Raw genomic sequence first — 12561 nt, forward strand, 5'->3', positions numbered from 1 at the left:
ATTTCAAGAGAAAAAAATACATACATGTCAATTAATTCTTTTAAGTTTACTCAGCTGAAAATATAAAATTGATGATGATAGTTAAAAGATGTGAATTCTCGATATGGAATCCACTGTTGATGTGTAACCCTGATCTAAGGTTTCACTCCTTCTCGGGAGTATCATCTATGAGCTCTGGTACCAATTGATGCAACGAATTTTAGGCTAAACTAAATTCATGGGCAAAAAATGAGAATTCGTCCCTTTGAACAAATAAAATACTCGAGTTTTATATTCAAAATGATTCCAAGAAACACTCATACGGAGTGTAAACGAGCTCAAATGGGTGATTTATGTGAAGGGTACAATTAATAGTGTTGATTCTTAAGACTTATTTAATGTTAATTTAACCATTTATTGCTAATTAGCCTTAATAAATAGCATTGTGAGGAAGCATAGCTTAAAAATAATTGAAATAATTAATTGGGAATTTAATTTAATTTTTATTTGAGAAAATTAAAAAACTAAGCCCCATGGTTAATTATTTAATTTTGTTTGTTTTATCGTATTTTCTTCCCACGATCTAAATATTTCTTAAAAACATATTTTAGTCTAATTTTTTTAATATTAATTTTCGAAAATTACGTGTATAAACTCGATAAAAATAGGAATTAACTCCTATCAACACTAGAAAAGATGAACTTACGTGAAAAGACGACACATTAGAAATGACATCATATGTAATATAATTCAAATAGATGCACTTTTGTCACATTCAATCATGGTGAATTCACGGTGATTTGGTTGCTAACAAGCTCTAAACTATTCCCGGAAACATCCAACCTATACGAGAGTCAAGTCGTCCAACACTAGGTGAGATCAATGGACAACCAACTAATGATCGCACTATACTAAAAAGCTTCGATGGTCACCAAGCTTCTCGAGCTAACTCATTTTTACTCGAGTGGCAGAAATTAGACCTAATACAATTCCAAATAGAAAAACTTCAGTCATTTCAATTTAGTTGAACGAGAAAAAGAAAAGGTAATACTATCCTTAAAATATCAATCAACTCATGAATCTCAATGAGATCAAATTCGAAAGTGATCGATCGGCTCATGAATCTCAACAACAAACTTCATCTATTATCGTATCTAAATCAATCCGTCCAACCTATGTGATTATATCAATCAACCCACATGAATCTCAATGACGAAGAATCGTAAATTCTAATTCGAAAGTGATGAATACGGATCCAAAATATCAATCGGCTCATGAATCTCAACGACAAACTTCATCCATAATCAATCAATCAATCAAACCTATGATAGGAAAAAAATAAATAGCTACAAAATATGTGATGAACAGTGATCCAAAAAGACAGATACAGTGCAGAAGAATCAATTCATAATCATTATACATCTAAGGAGGTAAAAACCAAACACTGGGAAGACTCTTACTTTGCATGTTAAATAGTACAGATACTACATTGAAATCTAAAAAGAAAAAAGAACTCATAAGCTAATTAGGAACAGGATCCTACATGTCTCTATCTTGACATCCAACCAATCCTTGAAGTATAAAGGCAGATACAATCGTGCAAAATATCCCCTCTGGGATGCCATGCTTGTTCCATCATAAAATGCATAGATAATTTCTAAAACACAACGCTATGGCATGTATAGATCATTCATTCCTGCAGGCATATTTTGGCTATCACTAACCAGACCACAAATCATGCTTGAAAAGAATATTAGCAATAAGCATGGTGGGTTAACTCACATCGGCATCGGATTTAGCAGGAGATGGACTTCGAGAATCAACTGGTTTGTCATCTGGTGAGCCGTTGTCTCGCCTTGGTGAATGTTCCTCATCACTTCTACCCCTAGATGGTGGCGTCCTACGTGGAGATATGCTTCTCCGAGTATCAGGGGAATGTCGGGCAGGCGACATGCTTCAGTATAGAACCCATTTCTAATTAGAATACAGACCAATATATATATTTGGAAAGTATTGCATTGGATGATTATGAGGACCTTGTCCGGTTCATGGCAATGTGAGATGTAAAAACGTGTTTGGATGGGCTTCAGAAACTAAAAATAGAATTCAGAAACAGTCTCTAATGAAAAAAGTACTACTAAGATTTAATGAAACTTCTTGCCCATGTAGATAGATAAGCAAAATAGGGATCATACTTGTTTAAAAACTATAAAGACTATGTTGTTACATGAACAAAGTTGACAACTAATTTCTATGAGATTTCTCATGATTGGGACAAAATGTTACAAATTTGAAAGTATATGAACTAAATTGTTATACACTAAAGTTTAAGAACTATTGTTACAAATTTGAAAGCTCGAAAACTAAACAGTAACAAGCTAAAGTCCAGGGACTAAATTGTTATTTTAATGAAAGTTCAGCACGAAACAGCTTGCACCACAATCATCTAAATTTTTTTTTAATGGTTTTGCAAACATACCCTCTTTACCATTAGAACATAGCAGAACAAAATGTGAATAAAACAGGAAAAGGCCACCTCTACGGCTCCACCCATCCCCTTGCCCATGCAGATGCAAATGCAACTAAATGGCTACAATTTTCCAGCTAAAAACATTACTATTGTGCAAGTACCAGAGTAAGTGCTGCAAAACCTTAAAGTGATGGTAACTAGTACACTAAGAAGCACGGACACAGGACGATGAAAACATGTCAATTTCTAAAAAAAATAGGATAGAGACACATTGGGGACACATTTTTTTTATATAAAATATGTGTACATATTGATATATTAACATTGNAAAAAAAAAAAAAAAAAAAAAAAAAAAAAAAAAAAAAAAAAAAACAAGTAAAGATTCATCCTATAAGAAGATATAGAAAAATTTGGTTGGCTATGACTAGAGGAAGAAGTTGTCATCCAAATACTTTAGGATTGATCAATATATAAAGATTCATCCTATAAGAAGATCTCTCTCTCTCTCTCTCTCGTTTTCTCCTAATCTTAAGTCAAATATTTTTCAAAGGCGCGTCCATCCATGTCCATACATTTTTTAGCATGCTGGACATGTGGCCGTAGAGTGTCCAAATGCATCTATGTCTGACATGGACATTTTGCCTAAAACGAAATGTTTGTGCTTCCTAGCTAGTACCCATGCCATGACCAAGGCCTTATGACAATATCCCACAAAAGAGTAATAAAATTAAGAATGTATGTGTACCTTCTATCAGAGTGGCTAGCACTACGCCGTTCAACATCATCTCTTCCCCGCCGACGATCTTTAATACGATCAGGACTAGCACTACGACTCCTGCTACGATAGCGTTCTCTCTCACTTCTGTGGGGTCTGTCACGATCATGTCTCTCACGGCTTCTACTGCGACTTCTTCTCCTATAATCTCTATCCCTATAGTCATCGCGGTGCCTGAAATGTTTTTGGAACCATATGAGAAAGGTAGAATAGCAACAATTAGATTACAATCAATTGCCTAAAAGGGTAAGAACTTCCATTTAAGTGAAGCCTTATTAACCATCCGTTCCTTATCGCATAAGATTTTGTCAACACCAGTAGTTAATCAAATACAAGTTCATAACAAATCTAAGGTAGCTTCATAGAATGATTGGTGACACCTCAAAAAATAACAAAAAAAAAATAAGAAAAGCAAATAACTACGTGATTTTCAATATATTTCTTCAAGCTTAGAATGCCCATTTGATATCCACCATCTCGCGCCCATTCACACATCAAACTAGTTCAGGAAAGACTGTAATCCACCAGTCTAAAACATTCAAAAGCAGCTTACTTTCAGCTCTTTCTGTTTATATCTTCTCTACAATCCACAGAATCTGTGACATGAATTTAAGAGACTAATGACCGACGATGTATTACCACTAAACTTCGGTAGGTGAAATAAAGAGGCGAGGCCAGAAGTGAACATACACGATAAAGACTTTCTAGAATTGCATAATTGCATAATGCAACATACACTATAAAACACTGAGATTGCAGCACTCCATGCATCAGACGTTAAATAAAGGAGTAATTACAAATCATATCCTTATAGTTTGCCTATTTTGCAAAATGTCTCTGTCTCTATCAAGAAATCATGTCCTTATGTTAAAGTTTACCATGAACTGAATTAACACGCATAGCTAGTTCTACCTCTAACCATACACACCAATTCTCTTTGGGCTTTCTCCTCTAACCCCACTGCAAGCAGATATTATCCTCTTTGGGCTTTCTCTTTCGGACTTCTCCTCAAGGCTTTTAGAACACGTTTGTAAGGGAGAGGTTTCCACACCCTTATAAAGAGTGTTTCGTTCTCCTCTTCAACCAATGTGGGATCTCACATAATGGATGTAAGTCAAGAAAATTGCATCCATAACCAGAGAAGACTGCATTACCTCTCACTCTAAATGATTGAATTTTTGTTTTGATTCACAAATAAATGAGGGTAATTACCTCGAGAAAACATAAAATTCTTCACCAGAGCTCTGATACGAGTTCAGATGCATTTAGACAAGGACTCTCACCTTGGACGTGGACTGCGGCTCCTTGACCTGCCCCTTGCCTTGGATGATGACTCCATCACCTTCCCCTTGCGACTGATAACAACCAAAACTCAGGAATCAATCAAAGCATACTTCGTAGCCATGGACGTGGAGTATGACAAATTACGTACAAAATCGTTCCGTAAACTCACATTTTCTCGGCATTGGGACCGTACTTAGCGAATTGAACCATAATTTCTCTGCCATCCAACATTCGTCCTAGATTGCAAAGGAGAAACCCAAATTGATCTCGCATAAAAACAGCAGCAAATTCAAATTGAAAAAGCTCAAGCTAATGTGAATTTTCGTCGAACTGAAGCTGACCGTCAAGCTTGTCAATTGCCTTCTGTGCTTCATCCGCATACTTATATCGAACAAACGCAAATCCTCGGGAATCCCCAGTCCTAACAGCAATCACCACCAACCAATCACACACTCTAATTCATCAAAAAATAAGAAAAAATAAGATTAAACGCGCGCGCGCGCGAGAGAGAGAGATAGAAAGATACCTGCGGTCTCTGGGGATGAAGACGTCGACGACCTTTCCATACTTATCGAAAAGGGGGTAAAGATCATCGGCGGTGGTTCCTGAAAAACCAAAAGGGGCAAGAAATTACAGACAAAACAGAGAGGAAGAGATGAGGTTGAAGGTAAAGAAAATGGATAAGAGAAGAATTAGGGGTCGAAAATACGGAAAGTGATGTTGAGGACGAGAAGCGAGTAGGTATCTCTGATGTCGGGAGGACCGGATCTTCCGAAGTGCGACATTTCTCTCTGCAACTAATGGATTCAGCTATGGAGAGAGTGGCGAGCAGCAGCGGCGGATTCAGGGCTCAAGCTCAACTAGGTCTCTGATGGAACAAGAGATTCTAACAAATTTTGTGTATATTTCATGGAAGGTCCCTAATTTTATCTATAATAAACAAATGACCCTTGTTTTTAAAAACAATGGTTAAAAATGATGGACATAAAAACATTAGCTCCTCGCTCATCGTTACCATACCGATCTCTATGTTATCGAGTCTTGAAATCTCGGTTAAAATACTACACTTGAATAACTGTATTATCCTCGAGCTCGATTAAAATGCTGCACTTGAAGAATTGCATTACTCTCGAGCTCAGTTAAAATGTTGCACCTAGGGAGAACTACGAAAGGAGGAACATACTTCGAAATATTTTGAGGAGCGGGAAATGATGTTGTCGGGTCCATCTTTTTGTTCACCGTGCTGAAAATAATTTAACAAAAATTAAATAATATTAGAAAAATTAATGATAAATATTTTTATATAAATTATAGTAATTTGTAATTTATATTAAAATAATTATAGAAAAAAGAAAATACCGCAATTTTCCTAATTTAAAGCTGAAGGCAGCCCATTTATGAAGTGTAGCGAAACTGGGCCGAGATCACAGTAGATTTGAGTTGGGCCAATGAGCTTAGTCAGCTCGGCCCATTTCACCACTCCACTCACCAAATTTTTCCAAATAAATATAATAATATTAAATGTATTTTAATTATTTGTGTGTAATGTCTCTTTTACCCTTACCTCTTACATGATAGTAATAAACAACTGGCTCCTATTTTCCACGTGGATTTGAGTCTATATATATAATTTTAATTATTTGAGTTATGCTAAAATTAACATTTATTTATAGTTATTGTGCATGTGATATATATACTAACTATGAAACCTACCGTCTTATCTCCAACTCCCTCGTATTTATAACTTCAACTGACAATTTATTAACCCTTATATCGTCGAAACCATTTAAGCTCATTTTCTCTGCCCACACACATACTAAATAATGTCGAATCATAAATCCGAGCAACCTCGATCTTCACGTAAAGCAATAAACGTGCTCTTTGTGTAGCTCGATTATGCCGTTTAGGTTTAGTGGGATAATATTATACCAATGTGAAGTAAAAACTGACAATGATATCTAATTTTCGTCGTCATCGTCACCATTTTAGTCGAGTAGGTTGCAGAGGTTTCGTGTAGAAGAGAATTGAGTTATGGAAGAGAGGGTGAGATGGGTTGAGAGCATTAAACAGAGAGAAAGCTGGTGGTTTGATGAGAGTGGGGAAGGAAAGATGTTGAAGAGAAGAAGAGTTGATTCAATTTCTATGTCAGTCCTTCAATTCCGCATTTAAGTGAATTCAAGGTTAATTAATGAAGGCAGGTAAACTTTTATGTATGGGACGGTTGAACTATACTCATGTTGATTAAATATCTTTTTTAAACGAATGAAGATAAAGGTATAGATATATAAAGGTGGAGACGGTGAAAGCTCCTATTTTATTGCCCATTCTCGTAAAATTTCTCATTTATTTTCAGGTAGATCTAGAAGAAATTTGTGAGAATCGAGCCTCACGAGGAGAATTATTCACCATTTTCATGTGTAAATTGAACTATACTCATGTTGATTAAATATGTTTTTTAAACGAATGAGCGTAAAAGTATAGATATCTAAGGGGTAGAGACCGTGAAAGCTCCTATTTTATTGTCCATTCTCGTAAAATTTATCATTTATTTTCACGTAGATTTAGAAAGAATTTGTGGGAATCGAGTCTCACGAGGAGAATTATTCACCATTTTCATATGTAAATTGAACTATACTCATGTTGATTAAATATATTTTTTAGACGAAGAGTGTTAAAAAGTATAGATATCTAAGGATGGAGACGGTTAAAGCTCCTATTTTATTGTCCGTTCTCGTAAAATTTCTCATTTATTTTCACGTAGATCAAGAAAAAAATTGTGGGGATCGAGTTTCACGAGGAGAATTATTCACCATTTTCGTATGTAAATGTTTGGGATCGGGGCCTTGGACATCTCTAGGTACAGAAAGTTAATTTCTCTTCATTTTTTGAGTTTGGATAAAAAATCAAACCGTTGATCTTTGAAATGATAATTAACATCTTATCTACTAAGTTAATGTTCAAATTGCCAAGCGAGAGAAGTTTTAAGGCCACAAATTTGACTTTTATAATTGGTTCGATTCTCGTCCACAATTATCGGCCTCAAAAGCGTTATGTTTCTATGCATTGCTTGATAGGACGAACATGTGTAAAAGACTATATACTGTATGCTTGTGAATGTGTTAGATTTCAAATTGGTTGGAGAGGAAACGAAACATTTCTCATAAGAATGTGGAAATCTCTTCCTAACAAATGTGTTTTAAAAACCGTGAAGCTGATAACGATACGTAACGGGTCAAAACGAACAATATCTACTAGCGGTGGGTTCGGGTTGTTACAAATGATATCAGAGCTAGACACCGGACAATGTGTCAGTAAGCACGATGGGCCCCACGGGGGTGGATTGTGAGATCCCACGTTGGTTGCAAGGGAGAACAAAACATTAAATGTGGAAACCTCTACTTCTACTTAGTAGACGCGTTTTAAAATCTGAAAGAAATCTAGAGGAAAAGTTCAAATAAGACAATATCGGCTAGCGGTGAACTTGGACTGTTACCTAATGTCACAAATCAGGCAAACGCCCATATGTCCCCCATGGTTTTTTAAGGTAACGGATTAATTACAACCTTTGATGAATTACAACCATAACCATATCTAGAGAAACCTTAATTTATTGTCTGTCTGGTTTTTTTTGTTGGGTTATCAACTGTGTAACTTAAAGCACCTTTGCCTGTTCTTGGGAAATGAAGATTAAGGGCAGCTGCCCCTTGTTGGGTTCAAAAACATTATACTAAACAATAATGCACATTATTGTCACTCAAAAACTGGACATTTTGGGACCAATGAAGGGCAGTTGGAGAAAAATGCATGCTTTATAGGAATAAATGGGAAAAATAAATTGGTTATTATGATCAATAGAAGAAAGACAAAACATGTCATTAGATTTGTAATGTTTTATTGATATCATTGTCTAATTTAATCAACAACGATGTCAGTTTTGTACTGTTATCGAACTCAAAACTGCCATCAAATTACTTTCTTCTAACAGCCCGAACCCACCGTCAGTAGATATCGTTCTTTTGGGCTTTCCCTTCAAAGACATTCCGTTTTAAACGCGTTTGTGGGAGAGGTTTTCACATCCTTGTAAGGAATGTTTCGTTTCCCTCTCCAATTGATGTGGGATCTCACAATTCACCCCTCTTGGAGGCCCAGTGTCCTCGCTGGCACACCGCTCGGTGTCTAGCTCTAATACCATTTGTAACAGCCTAAACCCACTACTAGCCTATATTGTTCTCTTTAGGCTTTCCTTTCGAGGGCTTCCTCTCAAGGTTTTAAAATACGCATGTTAGGGACATGTTTCCACATCCTTATAAGAATGCTTCGTTTCTCTCTCCAACCGATGTGGGATCTCACAATTCACCTCTCTTGGAGGCCCTGTGTCCTCGCTGGCACACCGCTCGGTGTCTAGCTCTAATACCATTTGTAACAGCCTAAACCCACTACTAGCCTATATTGTTCTCTTTAGGCTTTCCTTTCGAGGGCTTCCTCTCAAGGTTTTAAAATACGCATGTTAGGGACATGTTTCCACATCCTTATAAGAATGCTTCGTTTCTCTCTCCAACCGATGTGGGATCTCACAATTCACCTCTCTTGGAGGCCCTGTGTCCTCGCTGGCACACTGCTCGGTGTCTAGCTCTAATACCATTTGTAACAGCCTAAACCCACTACTAGCCTATATTGTTCTCTTCAGGCTTTCCTTTCCAGGGCTTCCTCTCAAGGTTTTAAAACACGCATGTTAGGGACATGTTTCCACATCTTTATAAGAATGCTTCGTTTCTCTCTCCAACCGACGTGGGATCTCACAATTCACCTCTCTTGGAGGCCCTGTGTCCTCGCTGGCACACCGCTCGGTGTCTAGCTCTAATACCATTTGTAACAGCCTAAACCGACTACTAGCCTATATTGTTCTCTTCAGGCTTTCCTTTCCAGGGCTTCCTCTCAAGGTTTTAAAACACGCATGTTAGGGACATGTTTCCACATCTTTATAAGAATGCTTCGTTTCTCTCTCCAACCGACGTGGGATCTCACAATTCACCTCTCTTGGAGGCTCAGTGTCCTCGCTGGCATACCGCTCGGTGTCTAACCCTGATACCGTTTGTAACAGCCCAAGCCCACCGCTAGCAAATATTGTTCTTTTCAGGCTTTCCCTTCCAGGGCTTCCCCTCAAGGTTTAAAACACGCCTGTTAGGGAGATGTTTCCACATCCTTATAAGAATGCTTCGTTCCCCTCTCCAACTGATGTAGGATCTCTTGAAGAAAATGGGGTAAGTTCAAGAAAACATTTTGAAAGGAACATTTTAAGCTAGTAAGCAATAAGTAACAATAACGATATTGATAACATATAACTCCGATAGAAAGAATTGACAACTAGTCACATTCCTACAGCCACGTGTAACACACTTTGGGCAAGTTTTTATCGGAGCTCGAGGGAGAGAAGTTTCCACCCTATTTAAGATCCTCACCTGCAGTCTTAACCCCCAAACTTTTTCTCCTATATAATCAACCCATCTCAAACACTCAAGAAAACAGCCATGGTTCCTTTCCAATCCCACACTTCTCTAAATGATTTAGCTAAGAAGAGGAAGTGGGAAGAGCCGACGTCGACACCATCGACATTGCTAAACTCCATGTTCGATATCGAGCTTCACCTCGAAACTCCATTACCTTCCGATTGGCAAAGATGCCTCGACATTCAGGTATTTTCTTTTTCCTTAAAAACCCCTTTCAAATTTCAAAACGAGCCTTAGTTTTTGAGTTTAGCGATGATTTCGTTTCTTCCTCAGTCGGGAAAGATACACTTCTACAATACGACAACTCAAAAAAGAACATGGAAAGATCCTAGGGATAAGCTCGATAAAGACGAGGAGGAGGAAGAGGAAGAAGACGACAACGACATGAGTTTGGACCTTGAACTCAACCTGACTTGCGAATCGCTCGACAAGAACAGTAATAATCAAACAACTCAAGGAGGGCGTCGAGCCGTAAACAACGGGTCGTCGACCGTGATGGTGGCGGCCGTTTGCATGAAATGCCACTTATTGGTAATGCTGAGTAAATCTTCACCGGAGTGTCCTAACTGCAAATTCATGAACTCGCCGCCGGAGCAGACCCCGCCGGCAATGCTCAAGCGCCGGCGTCACCTTTCTTGGTAATTAAAGTAATAATTGTATTATAATTAAATTAGAAGAAAATAAAATATGCTTAATTTGTGTTTAATTTGTTATAAATATTGAAAAGTTGTTTATAACAAGATTAAAAATGTTTAATACACGGTTAAAATGTAAAGCGTGAAACATAGAATTCAAACGTCATCAACGGTAGAAAAAAAATTACTAAATAATTTACGGACTACTCGAGACGGGCATGTATTTATTAGCTTTCGATCAAGTTACGAGCACCAACAGATAGGTAGGTGGGTAGCGAGAGCGCTCGAGATTTAAAAGAAAAAAAAAAAAAAGAAGCTATATTTGGATACAATTAATGATGAAAAACTATAAGGGAAAGAAAATATTTAATTAGAAAAATAAAATATTAAATGTGGTGAAGCCCTGACCACAAAATTAAAGTTTTAAAATAAATTAAATTAAAGAAAAAAGAGGGCAGTTGAAGAATTAATATATGAATTGGGGTAGGTTTTAATTTTAGAAATAATTAAATTTAGTTAACAATAAACGAAAATCATGTGAGCTGATAAATATTGTATCTACCTTTCAACAACTTCACGTTGTTCAGATTTGAAACGAGTGTGGTAATGATTAGGTCCGGTTTCTTGTTTCAAATCACTGTCAGGTCCGTTTGAACATTGTATCAGTAGTATCTATAGCTTCTTTTTCTATTATAACGGAAATTTTTCGTCCCATTTGAAGGAGGCTTAGCGCATGTTAAATAAATGTGTGAAAGATCTCTCGTGTAGCTCAGCTTTGACTCCATTGACTCAACAGGGTGCATTTCAGCCAGTGGAACACCCTAACCCGTCTCCTAGGGAGTTGGGCTCTTTTCTCTAATTGACGTATGACGTGGCCTCCACAACTGAACACAACAAAACTTATTGAACTTCGAGTATCGAACACAACCTTCTTTCTTCTTCCACTGTTCAAATGCCTCGTTCTGTCATCAAGATCAACCTGTGTTATTTGGAGTTTTGTGGTGGTGGAAGAAGTCTTGTGTCATAATCGCACTCTCACGGGACGTTTGCAAGCAATTGTGTGGCACTCACTCTTACCACTGAATGAGTCAGCCAACGCGAAATCGTGTCACCTTCTACCGGCCGACGTATACCCAAACCTATGACCTCGCTTTAAGAAAAAAGAAAAATGAAGAAAGCAATGTTATGAGTTAGCAAGCAAAGAAGACAATACAACAACTTAGATATATATGACTCCGAATAAAAATAATTGACGAGTAGTCACATCGTCCTAGAGTACATTGTGAGGCATTTCATGTATACCAAACGTAGACATGATTGCACCGAAACATCACACTTAGAGAATACAAAAAGAAACAACACAAAGGGTTTGGCATACAACGACCATATGATCATAGGCAACACGCTTTAGACAAGAATAACCATGACACCTCGTATTGCTGACGGCGGGTTTTTGTCCGATGCTATCGGGGACCAGTTAGAGCTTGTGATGAAGGAGTGACATAGCCATTTGAAGTTGTTGGATGATGGAAGTCCCACATCGACTAATTTAGGGAATGATCATCGGTTTGTAAGTGAGGAATACTAACTCCATTGGTATCTTCAAATGCAAGTCCAGGCAACTAGAACGAGTACCCTTTTGCAACCGGTTCTAAGATAGTTCAGGAATGCGGTCAAGTTGATCAAGTCAATAACTCAAAAGCTTTCAATCTGTTTTTTTTGAGCAAGAATCATAGTATTACTTTAATTTCACCGTGATACAAAACCGTGTCTTCAAGACAATTGAACAAACGATTCATGAATGTTGTCAGATTGGTCGAGCCAATAACTCAAATGCATTCGGTTTGTTTTTTGAACAAGAATTACAATGTTACCTTATCTTCAGCAGGATACAGACTTAAAAAGAAAATA

General features: G+C 37.3%; 2 protein-coding genes across 3 annotated transcripts; one reads left to right on the top strand and one right to left on the bottom strand.

Annotated features, from left to right (window-relative positions):
* Positions 1 to 701: 701 nt before the first annotated feature.
* LOC111806018 (serine/arginine-rich splicing factor SC35-like) lies at positions 702 to 5411 on the bottom strand. Of its 2 annotated transcripts, none has more exons than XM_023691342.1 (8): positions 5218 to 5411; positions 5035 to 5113; positions 4850 to 4929; positions 4678 to 4744; positions 4508 to 4579; positions 3195 to 3398; positions 1762 to 1933; positions 702 to 959 (listed from the first exon to the last, which is right to left on the bottom strand). In XM_023691342.1, the coding sequence occupies exons 1-8, from the start codon at positions 5291 to 5293 to the stop codon at positions 954 to 956; spliced, it is 756 nt and encodes a 251-aa protein (XP_023547110.1). In that variant the 5' UTR covers positions 5294 to 5411; the 3' UTR covers positions 702 to 953. The 2 variants fall into 2 exon arrangements, with proteins under 2 accessions (XP_023547110.1, XP_023547109.1); XM_023691341.1 differs by lacking the exon at positions 702 to 959 and adding an exon at positions 1292 to 1675 and having other exon boundaries at positions 5218 to 5410.
* A 4597-nt stretch (positions 5412 to 10008) lies between these two features.
* On the top strand, positions 10009 to 10721 carry LOC111805930. The gene is made up of 2 exons (XM_023691230.1): positions 10009 to 10201; positions 10289 to 10721. Exons 1-2 carry the CDS (start codon positions 10037 to 10039, stop codon positions 10655 to 10657), a joined length of 534 nt encoding a protein of 177 aa, XP_023546998.1. The 5' UTR covers positions 10009 to 10036; the 3' UTR covers positions 10658 to 10721.
* Positions 10722 to 12561: the final 1840 nt, after the last annotated feature.

This window comes from Cucurbita pepo, chromosome LG11 (genome assembly GCF_002806865.2).
Source record: "Cucurbita pepo subsp. pepo cultivar mu-cu-16 chromosome LG11, ASM280686v2, whole genome shotgun sequence".
Classification (NCBI taxonomy): Eukaryota; Viridiplantae; Streptophyta; class Magnoliopsida; order Cucurbitales; family Cucurbitaceae; genus Cucurbita; species Cucurbita pepo.